The sequence below is a fragment of the Dicentrarchus labrax genome, unplaced genomic scaffold (assembly GCF_905237075.1).
Source record: "Dicentrarchus labrax unplaced genomic scaffold, dlabrax2021, whole genome shotgun sequence".
NCBI classification, from domain to species: Eukaryota; Metazoa; Chordata; class Actinopteri; family Moronidae; genus Dicentrarchus; species Dicentrarchus labrax.
Genome location: NW_026136702.1, coordinates 7,284,026 through 7,305,180, shown reverse-complemented (window position 1 = coordinate 7,305,180; position 21,155 = coordinate 7,284,026). Strand labels below are relative to the sequence as shown.

Below are 21,155 nucleotides of genomic sequence, written 5' to 3'. Positions count from 1 at the left end.
TTAGTGGTCTAAGCTTCTTAGATTTCCTGTTAAGCAGGGTTGACCAGAGTACTGTAGGGCCCAGGTGCATGATCCCCTCAGGAAATTACCTCCAATCTGCTTTACTTTTGTTATCAAACAAAACAATGCATGTAGCTACTAGAGATAGATAGTGTTGCTACCAAAGTCTGGGAGATGTTTTCATTCAAAGTGCCAGAACTGTATGATTTGCAGCAAAGGTATTCCCAGTTTGAACTGGCAGCTTAAGTCTGACATTCCCATACTCATGTGGAACAAAGAGCCATGTTTTTATTTTATAAGTGGCAATGAACTTCATTCTCAGGGTGAAAGAGAAGGTCAGAGACTTCGAAACAAACCAGTGTATGACTGTTCTCAGCAAAAAACAACAACAAATTAAACAAACATTAAAGTAAACAAGAATTCAAGCCATCAAGACACTTTTGGCTTCTTCGCTGGTTCACTTCAGTTGACTACATTTTTTTGTATTGATCATTAAACCAGTCATGGGAAACTCTGAAGGAAACAGCAACCACATGTAAGCCTCAGACACAAATTAAATCTCCATGCAGGGTCACAAACACATTTAAAATGTGTGCAGTGACCTGCAATAAGGTTTAACTCATTGTTAAACCTGTATTGTTCTCTGTAACTTGGTAACCAGAGTTTTACTTAGACTGTGGTGCACTTTAAAGTTGGACAGAGGAGTGTTATGTTTGAGACATTGCAGTGTGTTTCTAAAGCTCCCGCACCAACAACTGGTAAGATATTTTAGAAAAATGACTTCTATATCCTCAGGTGACACTGTCGTTTGATATCATTTTGGAAACTGATGCCAAATCATCACTACTTCTTAGTATGGATTCCTTCATTATTGTTTTTCAGCGATCCATGCCTGTTTTCTCTTAAGGTTTCCTCACTAGTGGATTTGCCATGAGATCTGAGAGCAAAGCCCTTCATCAATCAAGCACTTTGCCCTCTATTTCGGATGCACACTTATTACCTGTTGCTGTCAGAAAGGTATTTTAAATAACCCACTCACCAGCACTGAAAGTTTCATATCTTACCCCGATGTTATCCTGTTAAATGACATTTTATTCAGGAATGGATAAACAGAGTAATTAATCATATGTGTCCTAGTACAAGTTTTTTATTGTGGTACAGTACAGGACATTACAGATATCTCATTTACGTCATGTGAGTTAACAAACAAGCTAGAATAAAGCATCTTGTCCTGAATAGATGTTCCCATTCAGTGTCACAAAGTGGTTTTATTGTGGCATGTTACAGTGACTGAGATCATGGCTGAGCCAGTACAGCGTGTACCAAGACCCAGTTTGGTTCTCCGTGGCCCCTGTGATGATATTATCTGCTGGCTCAGTGACCGAAAGTTGTGTAATCCTCCCCTATTGTGTCATTTCAATTGTGGCCTTGTTTATGTGCCTCTCTCTGGTATTCATTGCTGTCTGATTGAGGCCTGAGGCCGAGCTATTCATGACTGTGTCTGTCCTGGGGGTGAGAACTGCATTATTATGTCTGGAGTAGCTCAAATACTTTAATTCAATAGGGAAAAGTAGAATTTAAAGAAGCAGGAGCTGGCAGCAGTTGAGACGGTCGGCTTGGTTACAAGTGGAAACACTTTCTCCAAACTGCCATTTGGGGTCTTTTTCATTTGGAGTTGTTAACTCCACCCCATGCTGTAGGTCTCTCCTTTCAGTTCTGCCTTTTCATCCTCTGCCACAAACTGTTTCTGTTTACACCTGCAGCATCACATGTCTTTATTTTCTATTTTTGTCTGCAATGTCTGTCATCCGCCAATCCCATCTGCCTTTTTGGATCCAGAATAAAAAAAAGAGGAGGAGAAAAAAAAATGGAATGGCTGCAGGCTTCTGTCCACCTCCCTGCGATATCATGATGGCTGTCTAGCAGAGTGACGTGGTTCAGCAGGACAGCTGCATTATCCTCCCCTGATTTATAGTGGCAGGGAGCGCAGATGGATGCTGCCTTCGTCCCGTCACTGACACTTTGCGCACAGCAGTGAGAGCAAAGAACTGCAGGTCCCTCTGCTCTGCCACGACACTATTACTGTGGCAACGGAACTGATAAATCCTGTGTTTCCAGCAGCTTTTGTGAGAAAAGACAAAGCAGACATTTCCTGAACAGGCTCGGCCCATAAAGTTTAGTAATGTGGTCATTCAGTGGCAGCCTGTTAAGAACAAGCATTTCCCAGAGACAAGGCGACCTCAGAGAGAAGACTTAGATCAGAGAGTACAGTCCTCCCATAAAAGCTCAAGCATGTTTTATTCCTCATTTAAGGGATATAAAAGGAAACATCCATGTTTTTATGTGCAGTTAATCTGCTTTGGCATGCATGCTGTTACTCCCATTAGCCTTGCATTTTTTTGGTGACATGCTCAATCTCAAGATGTAGTAGTTCAAATCTGTCCCTAAAGCTTCCCTCTGCCACATCTGCTGGGGATCAATCTTCATCAGGGTGAAATGAGGATACTTTTGCCCTAATAGTGTACTTATGGCAGTCATAGCCTTACGAAATTGTTTCCTACAGACATGCTGAAGATCCGGAAATAAGGTGAGGGCTTTGTAGGAGAGGAGGTGGGCATATTCCTCCATGCGTATATCAGGTTTTTTTTGGCTGGGCATTGCAAGAACACAATGTCAGGCTGTTGTGTGGGAGGTTGCTCTTGGCAGAAGAGAGGGATTACCAAAAATGCATTCTTTTTTTAATCTTCAGGCCAGCTAACTGCTTCACTCCCACAGGATCTAAATTGGGTTTTTACTGTTGATAGGCAGGGGAGGCAGTCAAAGCTGAGCCCTGGAGGAAGAAGGGAGGAATTCAAGACGGTGGTCCAGACCTAGACCAAGAGGCCAAAGCCAGACGTCAGGCTCAGCTGGAGCAGGTTGACGGACACCAATGATACACTTTCAAAGTCACTTAGACACTGATTTTGCTGTTAGTAATCAACAGAAACGGCAACATAATGCAATAAGAGAAGTGTATAAAGAAATATCTGCTCTTTGATCAGTAATCAACACTTTCATCACCTCCTCATCTGTAGTAAATACTGAAACACTGCTCTCTACTTCCAAGGTGGTTCTTATTTAAAGGTAATATCCCTCCCAGTTGGAGTCCCTCATTTTCTTTGTTTATCTTCCAGCGCCATCTAGAGGCGTACAGGAACATGCACCGTCTCCGAAATGCCCTCTATCGCCGCTATGCTGCCCTGCTCAGAGACAAGGTCCACTTGCAGAGATTAGTGCTAAAGCAGAGAGATGAGACAGCCAGAGCAAAGTCAGAGAGTGACACTAAGCAGGTAAATCATTAAATATGAACAGTGACACACTGGGAGATTTATTTGAGTCATGTGCAGGGTTTGTATTACAACCTATTACAGTTTGTGGGGACAAAAATATCTGCTTAAAGGCTACGTGTTGATCTGAAATTATAATGCTTGAAATATGCATTAAACTGAAATCAGCTAATAATGCAATACGAGCCTTAATTGTGGCATGATTGTTTAATTTTATATTTTCATACTATTATATTTGATTACACTATTTTATATTAATTTAAATTGTATTATTTAATTTCATCTTTAGTTTGCAGTCAAGCAAAATAGCAAAAACCACCTGACATGAAATTAATTGGGAGTTTTAGGGGGCCCCTAGGGGTCATGTGAAGGTATATGCATATGTAATTTATAGTTTATTCACACAGAATAAACAATGGCCTACTGGATTTATGGTTGAATTAAATTCCTTTTTGTTTGTGAAAAAAAAAATCTGTTATTATTCACACTTTGTAATTATAACTGTGTTTGGATTCATGTGGTTGTGTTTCATTTAAATGAAGTGCATTGTATTATCTTTAGCATTATTCATTCATGTTATTCATCTGGTAGCTTTACTAGATTGATTATTTCAGCACCATGCTCTGTTTAAATTTACATTTGTTATCTACAGTAGGAAAAGTTTTGATGTAAACTATGAAAGTTAAAGGGGGGTAAGATTTGGCCCACAGGCCACTATACTGCACTCAGTCTGGGCTCAAATACACAACCTTGCAAATCAAAGCCTCCCTGTTTTGACTCCGACACCTTCACTTTCTCTTTTACTCCTCAAGTGACATGCATAGCATTAAAACAATCAACATCTGCAGTTAACTGTGAGCCTCCGTGTCTTGCACAGTAGAGGCAGTATAGTGGGCTAACGCTGCTGATGAATGTGACTTCAGTAGCAACTATTGTATGTATGAACCTGCTTTAGTCACATGTTAACATACAGCAGATTAAACAAATGATTTGCATGTGATGTTTGAGTAGTTAATACATTGTTTAATTCTGTGGAAGCAAAGAAGGGTTGTAATGATTTGAATCTTATAAACAATAAAACACCCAATTGTGAAATTCAATCACTACTGAATAATTGTTGAAACTTCAATACAACTGAGTTCATAGCATTAAAATATGTTATCTGTATATCTATATTCTTAATTTCATTAAGGTCATCTCAAGTTTTTCAAAAACCTTTTTTTCAGGATTATAAATTCAGTCATTCACTCATCTGGACAAATGTTTTAAATCATGTGACTAACAGAACACAACCTGATCGGTCTGACAGATTCCATTCAGGCTTGATTGATCATTATTAAACCGAATCATGGACTTTGGTGTCTTCATTTCACCAATCCAATTTAAAGCAACCTCACTTAACTTGAATTTTAAGATCCAAAAATGAAAAACTACATGTTAGTAACTTAAATGTGCAATAACTGATTTTTTATCTGAGTTTGATCATTTAGGGGCAGCGGAAACAAACTGTCATTTGATATATTGTTATTATAAGTATATTGATTTTTTGCATTATGCACTTAAAAATACGTTTAAGTCAGCGTTTTCTTGTAGTACTTTCTCAAAATTTGAAAGAGAGGAATTGAAACCACACAAATTCAAATAGAGGATTTTCAAAGTAAAGTATGTCAATACTATGAATTCAGAGGTATGCTTAGATATCAACACTATTTTGTAATGGTGACATTTCACAATTCGGTATTAAGTTACAGTATTTATATAATTTAATTTTTTTGCTTCACCTTTTTGTTCAACAAATTCCATTTCCTGTTTTTGTGTAATAGCTCTCCTTCTGCTGCAACTGATGTGATTGACTTTGATTTTGACTGTCTTGTCTCTGTCTCTGACTGGGTGTGAAAAGAGCAATAAGCTTTAGAGAGTGCCTGCATGGAGGGGGTCTAACATGAGAGAGATCCTGTCTTATCTTCCCCTCCTGTAAAAGTGGAGCTTCTTCAGGAGGATGTAATTGTCCTCTCTAATGACTTGCACTTGGTGGGGAGACAAAGAGAGCACAATAAAGGACTTTAGAGGCCCTCTAGTACGAATCCTTTGCTTCAAATTGCTGAGCAAATGAAACTACCCGTTGTTTCCTCAGCTTGGATCGAGAGGCACCGTCACAGACACAGAGGTGAGGCAGGACCAAAGCAGGCAAAGGCAAGAACACCTGCTGGGGCCTAATTGGTCCTTGCCGCAGTTAATGGCTTCCTGTGGCTGCGTGTTTACTTCTCATTTGTTCTGTGTGCTCAGTTTCCCAGCCCCTGAAACAAGGAAGGCTCACTTTAAATCTCTATTCCCACAACTCTCTGTCTCTGCCGGTCTGTCTGCCTTCTTCTCGTTTCTTCCTTTCTCAGAAACAAAAGAAGTTGGCCTTCTCCAAGCTGCAGCACAATAACTCATACCTGAAGTCCCTCCCAAAAACCAGCTATTACCTGGTATGTTCTGTCCCAGTTTTGAAAGTATGATTGCACCAAAAGATATGAAAAAGATACCTAACTTTAGCCAATTATATATGTTTCAACCCTCTCTATGACATTCATCAAACTGTTGTGTCACGTCGTCTTTTTCTGAGATCTTTGACCTCCAGAAGCAGTTAGCTGAGCGTGGACATCTGAAAACCCACCACGACTTGGAGGACTTTTATAGCTGCATCAAATATAGCCGTCACCCATCACAGCTACAAAAAAGTCTGGAGGATGTCAGGAAAATGAGTTGAGTTACAGTTTGATATACAAACCTTCTTTCACGATCTATTATGGAGAATCAATGGATGTGATGTTGTGTGTATGTGCTGACAGTGCTGGAAAGCAGATCTGCAGCTGATTTGATGACTCAATACGAGATGTCAGAAAAACATCCCTGCACCGCTGAAGATAGAGGACATGAGGACTGCATTTCCCAGTCCAGGTGGAGTCTGCACTGTAAACTGCACTGTGACATTTTTTAAAATACTGACCACTTTGTCTCTTTGTTCTGGATTCTTGCAAGAATCTCACTCGTCTTTCTCTTGAAGTCACAGCCTGTGTGATGTGTAGCTAACTCTCCCTTTTATAAAGTACAGCACATTTCAACAGCCAAAATTACAACGATTGAACACAAGTTTATTGGCTTTGTTGAACAGAACAGAAAGGAAAACAAACACCTGTTCTAGATTGGGCCGTTTGTGTTTTGTAGCCAGCGTTGTTTCTCCGTCGTGCTTGGAAGGGGAGTGCGAAGCGAGGGAGCTGCTATCTGCAACTGCTAGATGCCACTATATCCTACACTGGACCTTTAACAAGTTATATTTTGTTTCTTTAATATGAATCCATAAAATGACGTGAAAAAATGTCAGGTTGAGGTTTTATGGGGGTATTTCTCTCTTGGCTATAACTTACTGTTCAGACATAAGATCATTATTCTCACCTGATGCCAACTCTCTGCAAGAGTGAAATAAGCATATTTCCCAAATGCTCACACTATTGCTTTAAAGTGACACAACATGTACTGTAAGGCTTCAGTTTCTTTAACTACAATATTAGGCAGCAACATAAAAATGTTCATCTGGCACTAAAATGTTTGTTGACAGTATATTCTGTATTTCTGAGGACCCAGGTCTGAGGTTTTATGTGTCAGCTGGTGTTGGTGGTGGGCCGGCAGGGAGATGGTACTCAGCTGCAGAGGCCTCTGGTCTAAAACTGCGAGCACTCTGGATCTCTGTTTGCGCTGCCTTTGAAGAACAAACACCGACTCCACTGGAGGCTTGTTTAGCATGGACCCTCCTGGAGGAGAGAGCTGATTACTCACGTAGAAGTGAGATGACCAAACACAATCTGACCCTGCTGTTGTGGATACTCACCTCTTAGGACAGCCGCTTTGACTCTGACAGACATCATCCAGGGAAAAATGTCGTAATTATGTCCGCTACAAAAGAGATATAGCAATTGGGCCAGTGGTGTCACTTCATGCCAGCACTGCAAGCAGATGTTGGACTCTTTGGAGAGTTTCTTCTCATTTAAAGCTTCACAGGCTTTCAAGCAAACAGCCCCATTGCCAAAAAAGTGGAGGAGATAATCTGAAAACCTTAGACTTTAAGTTAGACTTGAGTTTTATTGTGGTTCCACTCATCACTACATATACTTCAGAAACTTTTTTTTTTTTTGAGATTTTACTTACACAGCTGGCACTGTAACTGTCATAGGTTTACACACTTATTCAGGACTTCCACTTTAACCAACACTTCCAGCTCAATTTTTCACTTAAAATCGACTGACATTTCAACTCCCTTCAGCTCTTCCACTTCAACTGACACTTCAGCTTCACTTAGCACTTACACTTGAAGTGACACTTCAGCTTCATTCAGTGCTTACACTGAAACTTCGGTTTATTTCAGCACATCCATTTTAACTGCTAGTTAATTACTTTAAGTAATCAATTAATTAATTATTTAGTATTGAACTTTAGCTGTTTAAGTATTTAATTTTTTTCAAAATTTTCAGCTGCTGTATTTTACTGTATTTCAGCAGTGAGCACATGCAAAGTTTCTTTAGAAAATGTCCCTTTTTCTTGTTGAAGATGTTGAAGTGGTGATGAGCAAAATGTATTTCATTGAAAGCACTTAGAACATTGATTGAAGTATATTACACATAAGAGAGACAGGGGTTTTCTGCCAATGTATCTTCATATCTTAACACACAAGAACTGGAAATTAGCTGACTAAAAGCTGTAGTTTATAGTAATTTCACACATTATACTATACCACTGGTTTTGCTTAGTAATCTCCAAGACATGTATTTCAGATCCACTTTCACGCTTTGCACCTGCTCACACCAGTGTCCTTTGTATTCACATGTTGTGAATGTATAACAGAACAGTGTCGGCCACTGTCAGCCTTGTTGTTAATTAGGGCTGAACCCTGTTTAGAAGGAGCATGTATGATGTTAGTACGAGGCTGCCACTGTGAAACAGCACACTGGCTTGGGGACATTAGGAGGTTGGTAAGAGCGCGAGTGAAGGCTTGCGCTGACAAGTCCTCCATCAGTGTGAAATCTCACCGCTCCACAGACAAACATGGCGAGACAGCGGCCCCCTCTGCGCCCCCAACCCGGCTGTGCCATGGGCACATTCCCCACATCCATAAGAAATACCCAAAATAAAAGCAATTAGAGCTGAAGCCAAAATATGGAGTCGGCAAAGTCCTTGTTTATGTTTTTAAGTAATGAGCCAATTCATCCAATCTGTCCTGCTTTGGCTATTTATACGTTTATTATTAGCTGCTGCTATGATTTATTGAACAGTTGAGGCAGTAATTTGCTATCTTTGTGGCCATCTGGTCATGGTCTCTTCAACATGTTGAATTTCACAAGTATGCATTATAGGTCTGCAAAATTGACTTCAATAATTGGAAAATGTACATAAGACAGGGCTGGTCTAGTTGCCTCCTATTTTGTTGAATCCTACTAGCCAACATTTTTATTGAGTTTTTCATATTCAAGCTTCTACAGTGTCACCTGTCAACATGTCAGCACCAATATTGTACATACATGAGTGCACAGGTCTACATACTCATTCTGTGCAGCTCGTGGGGTTTGTATAGATCTGTTACCTGCTGCACTGTCCTGTGAGTAAACGCTGCCTTGCTCAGGAGTCCTCCCCGGAGCCAGTTTGCACCCAGCAGACAAAGTGTGTTGTCACCCGAGTGCGCAGTGTTATTGGGTGTGAGCTGCACCACACTATGGCTGCTCTTGAGAAGTAGCACACCATTAGGAATATATTAACAACCCGACATTTTGTGTGCAGGTCACACATCACAACTTCAAGCAAGTTCACCCAATAATAGAGATGTTTTTACACATTTGTAAAGGGTTGACACAGTTTTCTTCAATCGTTATCCATTAGGTTAAAGTACAATTTCCTGTAGATGGCCTTTTGTTCTTCCAGCTGTAAAACTGACTAATTTTGTGTGTGTGTAGGTTATTAGAGCACAGGTCTGGTCCAGAGGAGAGTTCATCTGAGCTGATCTTCAGTGGCAGCCAGGAGGAGGACGAATTTGAGCAAATGTTTCCCAAGGTTAGTGTCAAAACCACAGGAGCAGTAATCCCACTTAACAATGGCTGTGAGAGACAAACACACCTGGAGCAGTGATCACCCAACTGCCTCCTCAAACCAACATGCACAAACCCGTGCAATACACTTTTTAGCTGTAAGATATATTACTGTGGGCTTAATAATCTGTATTTTTTGTTTACTCAATTCTTCAATGTTCTCCCACCAAGTGTCCTCGTACACACAACAAACTGAATATTAAACATTGAGATACTGGGCTTATTTGCTTTCTTGCCAAGAGTTAGATGAGAAGACTGATATCACTCTCATGCCTGTGTAGTAAGTCTGAAGCTACCACCAGTAGCCAGTTAGTTTGGCATAGCATAAAGACTGGAAACATGGGGAAACTGCTAGTAGCAAAATCCACCTATCAGCTGAGAATAAAAGTGTACCTGCTGTGGGTCACCTTCAGTGGAGTCCACCATGTTGACCCGCCATGTTTCTACAGTAGCTCAGAACGGACAAACCAAATACTAGCTGCAGATAGGTCCTTGCGCTTTTTTCTGCGAGTTTTACGACCACCGTAGTTTCTCCTACACACTTCACAGCCCGTTCTCATTCCCAGGTTTGCAAATACAGACGCGAGCAGTGTTCAGTTAGTTTCATCTGTAATTTCATCGCTAAGTCCTATATGCAAAACAAAGAGAATATTAAAAGGTGATAAAGGTATAGCGAGCATTACTTCAAATCTTTAAAGTGATATCAGAGAGGCTGGTAAAGCAAGAGAACTGGAGTTGAGGTTATGCTCAGGTGCTGAGGTGAGCATATACAAACACGCATGCAGGACTCATTTTTCTCTCACCTGTGTGTCAAAATGGGACTGAGCAAACAGAGGATGAGTCTGGCTGGAGGGAGAGCAGGGGAAGGCAAACAGTGGTCAGACAAGACTGGTCAAAGTCAGCAGGCATGCAGGAACATTACTCACCGCAGCTCCGTACTGACATCTCAGATCCTCCACTGCCGGAGAGGCCTGTCACCCCTATTGACATCCATCCTTATGGGTGTCAACCCAGGGTTCAGGCTTTGAGTGTTAGTGAGGCACCCACACTACGTATGTGTGGGAACAGTTTTGAAGTCAGGAGATAACCACTATCTATCTATCTATCACTATTATATCACTGCAATAAGTAAAGTATTTTGTTTTGCTATAGTTATATTTAGTTAGATTGTCATAAATAAGTTATAAGTTAGTTACTGATGCAGTTGACTTAAAAACTGAAAGAATAAATTAGAGGATAATAATGCTGTAAAGGATTTGATTATTGGTACTTCTGCTCTACTTTCTTATTTACCTCACATATACAATTTAATCACTCTGTACTACCTTACATTGGTTTTTTCTTTGATTATTTAATCATTTAATCCACTATATTTTGATATAGTTAATGAGAATTAATTAAAGAATTTTATCAGTGTTTGTGCATCTTTTAGTCCATTTACTACAATACGTTATATAACTGTTTTCCAAAGTGCCTCAGACATTTCAAAGCAGGTTTTTTTTTACAACATGAAGGTTGCCATATGGCTTCCATTTAATTCAATTTGAAAATCAGCTTGTAGAGACTTGAAACTGATTTTCTTAGGTATTAAATCACAGTGAACAATATATATGCACCTATTGTAGCCAAAGATATGTTATTGTCGAATTACATTTTATATTTTTCAAATTAATCTACACTCATAAGCTACATCATCATGGAACAATGCTGAGTGTGTTGACAGTAACATCATAACTTTGGCAAGTTAGTGTCTCATAAAGTTTTCATACTCTACTGGGTAAAATGGAAACCAGTGGTGGTCTGATTTGTAGTAAATGGGTTAAAACATGCAATAACTCTGTTATGGTCCTTTAAGCTTTAAAGGGAAGCAAAGCAAAGTGAATACAGACTCTCTGAGGTTTATTTGAGTTGCACCTGCATGGAGATAGGGGGAATGGGCTGGGGGATCTATATACTACCATATAGATAAATAACATTAATTCACAGTGCTGCAGTCCCACATCAGGAAGTGGTCTAGTGTGACAGTTAGCGCTGGGTGGGGTGTTGGAGGAGGAGAGAGAGGCGCCAAATGGGACACTGGGACTGTGGGAAATGACACTGGCTATGACACCTCTGACTTTTACTCCATGGTTAGCTCAGCTCGTATACAAGGGGTGTCTCCTTTTAAATTACAAAATGATTAATGAACTAGGAAATGATAGATGAATGTAATATGTGCCACCCACAGATGAAAGCTCCCACATTTGCAACCCTACAGCCAAACATTATGAGGAACTTCCAAAGCAAGATGCCTGATTTGGTAGGTCAGCCATTAATGTTGCCTCTTTTAGTTACAGTGTATTGGTAGCCCAGCATGGAACAACAGAAGGAAATGCTCATGTTTTACTGCTTTTTCCAGATTATCCCTGAGATCCCTGAGAAGAGCAGGAAAGCAGAGATTTACTTGAGACGGCTGAGACAAATGCACGGTCTTTGTTTAACCAACATGGCTTTCTCCCAAAGGTTGGTAATTCAGCAAACTGGCAGAATCATAAAGGAAATGATGCACTGACATGGATAATTTAACCTTTTTCTGTGAGTTGATTTAAGTACAAATGAGGAGACGAGATCAGAAGCGTATTGAAGGAGTCTTTCAACTGCTCTTTAAACTGAGTGGGGTTTGTTTTTCTCTGCTTGCTGTTAACTCTGGTCCAGACTGCTGGACAGGGAGACAGACTCACTGTGCTGGCAGGAGGAGCGAGGAGACCGCGATTTGGTTAGTAACACAAACCAGCCACAACACAACACAACACCACAGAGCTCTATGGAAGCTAACACGTAGCTGTCACACACTATCTGCCTTTAACGTTTGTTTTTTTCTTTGGAGACCACCATGGCAACAGGTCGCACTGAATCAAATTAGCAGCGTACAGTGGTTATTTGTGAGCATGACACTGCCACACTACATGTTTGGATGTAAATCATATGTTTTATGAAATGAGTTATCAGTGAGAGATTTTTTCCGCTCTTGTTCTTCCGTAGCTGCTTCCAGTCATTCACTCCAAACAAGAGAAGACGAGCCAAACCAACCAGCCACCTCTCTGCTCTCCGAAACAGCCGAGAAGTTCCCAGAATAACCGACCTTCATGTCCCCAGCCTCTGAGCAGAATGACCTCGGCCAGGTGCATTAAAACAATCATGTATAACTTTTTTTTTTTTTAATTAATATTCATTTGTTTGTTGGAGACAAAAGACTGATTGTTACTTGGCATTGTGCATGTTTGGGTGTTTTCTTGGCAGCCACCAATGTCTTGAGACTCTGGTTTTGGACACACCATTGCACCGCCGCAAAACTCATGATCCCTTATCCATTGAAGACGTGTGTCAACAAAAGCATGTCGAGGTAAAATTATTTCTCAGATTGATGACATTTTTTGTAAAGATTGTATTTTTTTTTAATATATATATAATTTTCTGTTTTCTCTTTAGATAATTGACCGTGGGTTTAAGCTATGGAGAAACTATTCAGAAAACACAGATCACTGAAGATATCACCACCATTGCACCTCTCCAATGTGCAGTTATTACTGTGTTTACACTGATTAACTACTATCATATACTTTTATACTTATGCTACTTAACTACAATACTATATCATATTTTAGAAATTATTAAATGATTGTAATATGTCAGTTTTGTTTTAAGTTATGTATACAATTAAGTCCTTAATTAAAAGTTGTGCTATAATAACATTAAATTATTTGAACTGTGATTAGAATTGATTTGTGCTGATTATGAAGATTTGTTTTATTAAGTGACAATTAAATAGTTGTTTATTAAAATATTAAGGGTGTGGTTGTTGCACTTGAGTGTAAATTGGTGTCATTCATGTATTAATTCATTCATTAATGATATTGGAACAAGTTATTATATAATCCCGTAACTGGCACAGAGTTAGCCTGGGACCTAAAAGGCTCTAAGTTTCTTGAAATGCCCTGAACTGACCAAACTGACTTTTTATCCCAGTCATACCAATGTATCAACATTTAAAGCAGTTTTGACAAGTTTTTATCATAAAAAAAAAAATTGAGAACAGTTCTCCTAACAAGCTTAAGAAATCAGAAAGAAAGTAAAATGAGAAGCAGCCTTGGTCACCCTGGAGTGGTTTGGTTTCTGCAGGTGTGGCTTTGATCTAAGTGTCAATATTTACAGGTTGATGTAATAAAGTGGGTTAAACTGCTTTATTCGCTGTCATCCTGTGGACCTCAGTGATATGGCCGCTTCCAGCCAATCGGTGACAAGCCCGCAAAGATCAAAGAGGAGATGAGCCAACCATCTCTGCTCCAAACACCCAGCTCCTCTTCAGCCTATATATTCAGGAGCTGTCCATGAGGACCTGAGATAACTGCTTGTCTTTGTGAAGACACGAGAAGAGGAAAGAGGTTCTGGTGCGGATTTAGTTGTTTGTTTGTTTTTCCCAGTAAGACCTGTGATTACAACTATTCAGCCCTGGAGCTGTTGGACAGAATGGCCTCAGGCGCCGGCGAGTGTCCCCGGAAGGTCAGTCAGTACCGAGTGGACCACCTCCTCAGTGCGGTGGAGAGTGAGCTGCAGGCCGGCAGCGAGAAGGGCGACCCCACGGAGAAGGAACTGAAAGTGTCCCTGGATGAGAACGAGCTCTGGCAAAAATTTAAGGAACTTACGAATGAAATGATAGTTACAAAGAACGGCAGGTGAGAACAGTATCTGGTAGATAGATAGATAGATAGATAGATAGATAGATAGATAGATAGATAGATAGATAGATAGATAGATAGATAGATAGAGCACTTTCACATATTAATACAGTTATTTTTTATCATTCCTTTTCATCAAGGCGCATGTTTCCGGTGCTGAAAGTGAACGTGTCTGGTTTGGACCCGAACGCCATGTATTCTGTCCTGCTGGACTTCGTATCCGCGGACAACCACAGGTGGAAATATGTGAACGGGGAGTGGGTCCCCGGTGGCAAACCTGAACCCCAGACTCCCAGCTGTGTGTACATTCATCCGGACTCTCCAAACTTCGGGGCGCACTGGATGAAAGCTCCCGTCTCCTTTAGTAAAGTCAAACTCACCAATAAACTCAACGGCGGCGGTCAGGTAAGGATAAGGAGAGGAGGGGATGTTGGATCCTGTACTTTCTTTGGTTTTTCTTCAGATGAAAACAGTTCAGACTGTCCCATATTATTTTTTAACTTCCATGCTTTAATTTCCAAATAAGACACGTGGAAATTACAACTCGTGATGATCGTCTTGTGTTTCATCTGTTGTTTTTCAGATAATGTTAAATTCTTTACACAAGTACGAGCCACGCATCCACATAGTGCGGGTTGGAGGCCCGAGGAGGATGATCACCAGCCACTCTTTCCCAGAGACGCAGTTCATTGCAGTAACGGCATACCAAAACGAAGAGGTTGGCAAAACAATATTTTAAAATTAAAATCTGATCTAATATTACTGAAAAAAACGTAACAATATTGTTTCTTGTATGCGCGTAAAATGTGTGCGTAATTTACGCACAGAACTTTACGCACGGCATTTAGTTTATCTGTTATGATTATTATTGGTGGCAAACTACAGTCCTAATTATTTGTTTGTTGTTTCTGTTTGGATTTTAGATAACTGCTCTTAAAATAAAGTACAACCCTTTTGCCAAGGCCTTCCTAGATGCAAAGGATAGGTAAGAATACAGAACGTTTTATTGATGTCTTTAAGATGTGTAAAAGTTTCCATTATTAAGTATTTCATCAATCATTTCCTTTTGTCAGAAGCGATAACAAAGACATAAGAGAAGATCCCAGTGAAAACCAGCAGTCGACTTACTCTCAACGTAAGTATTATATTATTTTGTTCATTTATTCATCTGATTTCATCTCACACTTTGTAAGCTATATTGTGTTTATATGGTTTCATCATGTTTATTCTCATCTGTGGAGCCAGTAGGTGGTTGGTTTATTCCAGGCACAGGCCCTCTCTGCCCTCCCGCCAGTCCTCACAGCCAGTTTGGGAGCCCCATCTCCCTCTCACCGTCCCACGGCTGTGAGCGCTACTCCACCCTGAGGAACCACCGCTCTGCCCCCTACGCCAATCCATACGGCCATCGGACCAACTCTCCCAGTGAGTGTCCTCCTCCAACCTTTACCTTCATGCATCCAGGAATTACACCACTTCCTCCCTGGCTATTAACAAGAAACTCAAACAAATGTTGCTGAGCGCGGAATGTTTTGCATTCCTCTGGCTTTTGTGTGAGTGGAGCCACAGAGCTGTAAATGCTTGGGCTTCAGATGAGGAATGTATGGAGAGAATATTCACACCTTTAACTGTCATACTGATATCAGAGAGACAAGTCTGGAATTATATTGTGAAAACAACTGATTTAGTAACACATGATTTAGGTTAAAGAAATATATTTAAAAACCTAGTGACCCGTCTACCTACTAAACCCCAGTGTTTCTGTTTGTGTTGTAGTCAGTTACTCCGATAACTCAGCTGCCTGTCTGTCGATGCTCTCAAGCCACGATAACTGGTCCAGTCTACAGATGCCAACACACCCCAGCATGATGCCCATGGCCCACAATTCCACCTCTGGTACCAACACTAGGTTTGTGTCGTTCCTCTTGCATCAACAATAGCATCATACATAAAGAAGATGATCTAGACAGAAACAATTATAAAAATTGAAAATAAACATGGCATGCTTTTAATTTAGGTGTTCTGGCATACCTTGTGCATGGCGGTAACTTTTTTGAACAGAACAGGAACAGAAAGTTATGTGTAACAAGCCATTAGGAAATTCAAGTTGAACATACAAACAGTGATTATGGTGAGAAAAAAAAATACAGAAGTACAAACGTCTTAGTTAAAAGATGAAATAAAAGTTGGTTATGTATCCAACATTTGCTGAACTATTAGAGTACATTAGTTTTGTGTAAGTCTTGTTTTTAAGCGTTTCTGCTTTTAGCATTCTTTGGTTGTGTTAAAAGGATTGCCATTAGAACAAAAAACTGAGGCTAAAGGAGTATGAGGAGTTGACTTTGTAAAATAGAAAAAGATGTCTAAAAATGTTACCATTACAAAGGCAAAAGTTCATTTTTTGATGTTAAGGTCCACAATGCAGCAGAAATTAACCTACTGTCTGATTAGTTTTTTGTGTATTTTCACTGCATTGACTTGAGGTCCTCTATCTAAAGTGATCATTTATGGTGTAAATAGCTAATAGCTAAAACGTCCTAAGAATAAATTAGTAAAATACAGTTTCTATCCATGTCTCTCTACAGTCAGTACACCAGCCTGTGGTCTGTAAGTAACTCGCCCCTGACTCCTGTGTCCCAGAATGGGGGGATAAACAACGGCCTGAGCTCCCAGTTCCTTCGAGGGTCCAGCAGCCACTACCCCAGCCTGCCTCACTCAGTCACAGTGCCCTCCTCTGGCTCTCCCATGTACGACAGCGGCACAGCCACAGAAGTGCATGACGCAGCTCAGTACGACACCTCCCCACACGGGCAGCTACCTTCAGCCTGGACTCCTGTGACACCTCCATCCCTCTGATCAGAGAGAGACGGCCATGAAATGTTGTCTAGAGGATGTTTAATCTGCTGTGCCTTAAAGGAAGAATCAACCGTAAATTACATCTTCACAATACACTTCATGATTGAAGCAACAGAGACTCTCAGTTCTTGAACCAACCCTTTAAAAATGTGTGGTATCAATGAATTATTTAGAAATTCCAAATGTTTTTAACAAAAGATTTTGGGGTTGTTTTTTTCTTCAAGTTCATCAAATGTTTTTGTTCAACAGAGCAGGAAAAACATATATGGTAATGTTTGTGAACCAAAATCCATTTTAACCTGCTTATATTAAGCATAACTCCATGATATCCACAGCAGTAAGCCAAAAATAAATGTATAGTTGAAAAACGTTAAATGATTTTAAACATTGTTTATAGTGTAAATGAGAAACTAATGGAGGTTTACCATGTAAATAGATAAAAGAAGCTTTTTGTACCACAATGACGCCGTTTGAGATATTATGTTATTTTAAAAATAAAATGAAAAGGGGGCTTCCATGTCAATACTCTGCTATGCAGATAATACATAACTAAGAAATCATGTTGACATCTCTAAAATGGCTGTTTTTGAGGCTATCTACATGACATTAAAAACCTAAGTGTGCTTTATTTCCTGTTGCTCATTTCACACTGCACTGCTCTTTATGCTGCTGTTTAAGTTGTACAAATCCATCCACCTTGGCCACAATGTCCTTTTTGCTTTCTGTGTAGTAGAAGAAGTGTCACTGTGACTCCACAATGAGAAATTCCACAAAACTACCAAAAATGATTTAATTCACTGATAAATAGGGCACAACCAGATCTTTGGCCCATTTATTTCATCCTTACATACAGTATCTGGCTGTGTACTATCCTCCAGTGGCCATTTTTTAAATTATCATCTACACTGATGGTTCACAAAGTCAGGTTCAGAGACCTTCAGCTTTAGATTAATGGAGGTGCCCAGCAACATAAGGGACAATTTCATTTGAGTGCTTATTGGTTCCTTGGGACATAAAATTGGGTCAGTGATCTAATTCCAATCTCATTAGCAGTTCTAGACGATCAAAGGCCCACACTTAAAGATTCTCTAAAACTCATCCCAAAATACCAATTTCTGCCTTCTCGTGCTTGCTTGTTGGTTTTTGTCTCTCTGTAATGAACATTCAGTCAGCTGTTTGTGATAAAAACTTTTTCTTACCCAAAAACAACACGCTGCATGGTTCAATTATTTTTCCATTTCAACATAGCCTGTTACTGTATTTTGACCTAACTTAGAAATATGCAATAAAATAGTCTACTAACTCAGCTCATCCTCCTGCTCACCTTTTGAGAGAAGAATTAGTACAGAAGGAGTATTTTCCACACATTGGTGAGGAATTACATCCGTGTACATCTAGAAAGTTGGGGGGGCACTATTGGAACTGTACGGACAGTGTTTGGACATCAGAGTGAGAAACCCCAGAGATAAACACTGAGCTTCAGCCCTCTCACCCTGTTTCCATTCACACCTCCCTGGTGACACAACTTATGTTATACATAACAAACAAGCAGATACTAAATGCAGCACACTCTGCATTTAGTATCTGCTTGTTTGCTTGGTTAAGTAAAGCTGAATCACACTAATTCACAGCTTCAGATCTAATTCACACTTTTATGTCTGTAATGTTTACATCAGGGGTCTCAAAGTGCTGGCTCGTGGGCCATTTTTGGCCCTCCATCCCCCTCCTTCCAGCCCACGACATGATGTCAAAAATATAATATAATCTGGCCTGCAAGATTATAGTTGTTTCATATTAATTTAAACTATCATTCAAAAAAAACATAATTCTATTTTCTTTTTTAAAAGTGTATTAATTTTGGTGCAGAACAATGACAAAGGTCAAAGGTGCAGATGTGTGCAAAGGGTTGATAAGAAGAGAGCAGGTTTATTTATTTGGCTGGGAACAACAAAGATCATATAAAATGATGATATAAAGAGGCGCCTCAGAGGCTCACCTTGTGGAGCTTGTGCCAAATCATTCCGGATAATTCCTTGTAATAGCATGTATTTATATAAAATGATGATATAGAAATGTATAGAAACTGCTGTTTTTTTGTTGAGTATGATGTTAGTAATTGCACTTTCTTGTGCTTGAATATTGAAGTGGCTTTCCTTTGAAATAAAAAATACCAGCAGTGGCTCCATGCCATTTGAGTTTGAGAGATTTATGTCATGTGAAATACTGCTGATTACATTCCAGACATATTTGTGTTCCTTGAAACACTGGGATCTTAAACAGTATTTCCAATAAAGTTAATAAAATATATCAAAAGGATTGCCACTTGAATTCTTTAGTCAATGATAAATATGATTAATAGAGTTCTAATATGTAAAACTATTTACTATTTATTTAAATTACAGAACTGCACTCTGTTCTATCCTCCTTTAAGTGTGCACAAAGCTTTTTAGCACCTTCCTGTCATAGCGCAAGCCCAGACATGCATTTTTTTAATTACGTGAGAAACATATATTAAGTCTTGTTAGTACTGGCATGACATTAAAATCACCTTAGGACATAGTACAGTGTGTTTTTCATGTTTGACTTATTGAACTGAAACCTTTCATTGACATTTGAAGATTTTTACATCATTGAATAGAAAACTAGTAACTTGGAATAGTTTGTGACAAACAACTCAAACACTCAAAATGGGATTACCTTTTCTTTTTTCTAATATGATATCTTTAACTGAGAGTGGACTGCACATCTGGACCACTTTGAGTTGAGAAGCTTCCAACAGTTTGGCTGCAGTAGTTACACCAACCATGCTGTTGCAGCAGAAAATGAATTAGATTTTAGCCTCTGTTGACATTTAATTCTAAACACAACCAATTACACATAAACACCACCACATAAAAGACTTAAACGGGAACTGTACACAGCTTGGGACAAAATGTTGCAATGAAGGCTTAATTCAGACAAGCTTTCTATCTTTGCATCAACTGAAACTGTTTTCTCTCCATGCTCATAAAACATGTGAATATTCCTCAGTATCCTCACAAGCATCTTCCTTGCGTACCACAGAGATATTTATAGTTAACAGGATGAAATGCACAAAGTAATTAGTTGTGCATTATGGATAATTCCTGATAAACTCAGGAAAGACATCATGTAGGAGATATTTATGTAACACTCTATAGGGTTGCTGATGGTGGACCTTATATGACCTCAAGTGACTCAGAAAGGTTTTCTGTTCAGCCACTGATCTGCAGTTGGTGATGATTAGGTACAGTATGTTTATAGAGAAGTGAAACAGGTAAGTTATTTACAGGTAATTCAAACTGATGGCATGCTATGGTATAACATCTTCCTGTTTGTAGACTTTATTGTAAAGAGGATGAGGAGGATACTGTCATATTGATGTTTAAACAGCTTAATGGACAGATAGGAACGAGTAACATGGGAGCTCTCGTCTGTGTGTCAGGAAGTCAGAATCGGATTTAGCTAAAGATGTTTGCTGTAGTTTGGATTTTCACATTGAACTCAAAGCCCAACTCAACAAACAGGAACTACAGCTAGCATATTTTAAATGTGTGCTTTTCATCAGATTGCAAAACAACATTCGTGTTAGCTTGAAGTGTTACCCGCAAACTCAGGGCAACAATCCAAGTCCTGTTTGAAGTCCCAACTTGACACAAAGCAAAGAACAACCATTGTTGATTTGACTTCTGTCATTTTATGCAAGATGTCATTCATTTCTAGTTGACCTTTTCTCTCTTTTGAATTACTTTGGTTTGTATTTGCACTTAATTAAGCTCTACAGTAGGCATTGTTTTCAACACGAACAACATTAACATGTGCAGAGTATATGGTATTTGAATATTAGGACACAGTGACACAAAGCGCAGAGCAGTTGCAGAGAAAGTGTATAGAAAGGTATTATGGCTGGAGTGAAGTGGAGTGAAGTCAACAAGCACAAGAGCCCATTCAGCCCAGAAGATCAAGGTCAGCCTATAAGGACATCATGACATCCTCCCACTTCTACAAGCAGCAACCACAGACCGACGGGAAGGAACAGACATCTAATCTGCTAAATCACAACTGACTGCTTCGCTGATGTCTGGCTGTCAGTCCACAGGAGGAAACCGTCTCACTCTTTATGGTTA

General features: G+C 39.6%; 2 protein-coding genes across 6 annotated transcripts; both read left to right on the top strand.

Annotated features, from left to right (window-relative positions):
• Positions 1-52: 52 nt before the first annotated feature.
• Positions 53-13,193, top strand: si:ch211-130h14.4 (uncharacterized). 4 transcript variants are annotated; one of them, XM_051377341.1, is made up of 14 exons: positions 53-758; positions 908-1,017; positions 2,805-2,915; positions 3,174-3,329; positions 5,717-5,797; positions 5,950-6,073; positions 6,161-6,269; positions 9,311-9,407; positions 11,670-11,741; positions 11,841-11,944; positions 12,137-12,197; positions 12,464-12,603; positions 12,722-12,824; positions 12,911-13,193. In XM_051377341.1, the coding sequence occupies exons 1-14, from the start codon at positions 710-712 to the stop codon at positions 12,965-12,967; spliced, it is 1,374 nt and encodes a 457-aa protein (XP_051233301.1). In that variant the 5' UTR covers positions 53-709; the 3' UTR covers positions 12,968-13,193. The 4 variants fall into 4 exon arrangements, with proteins under 4 accessions (XP_051233301.1, XP_051233291.1, XP_051233309.1 ...); XM_051377331.1 differs by having other exon boundaries at positions 5,935-6,073; XM_051377349.1 differs by having other exon boundaries at positions 883-1,017; positions 5,935-6,073.
• A 162-nt stretch (positions 13,194-13,355) lies between these two features.
• tbxtb (T-box transcription factor Tb) lies at positions 13,356-17,638 on the top strand. 2 transcript variants are annotated; one of them, XM_051377392.1, is made up of 8 exons: positions 13,356-14,154; positions 14,298-14,562; positions 14,741-14,875; positions 15,081-15,142; positions 15,234-15,292; positions 15,403-15,579; positions 15,931-16,063; positions 16,740-17,638. In XM_051377392.1, the coding sequence occupies exons 1-8, from the start codon at positions 13,949-13,951 to the stop codon at positions 17,008-17,010; spliced, it is 1,308 nt and encodes a 435-aa protein (XP_051233352.1). In that variant the 5' UTR covers positions 13,356-13,948; the 3' UTR covers positions 17,011-17,638. The 2 variants fall into 2 exon arrangements, with proteins under 2 accessions (XP_051233352.1, XP_051233343.1); XM_051377383.1 differs by having other exon boundaries at positions 15,231-15,292.
• Positions 17,639-21,155: the final 3,517 nt, after the last annotated feature.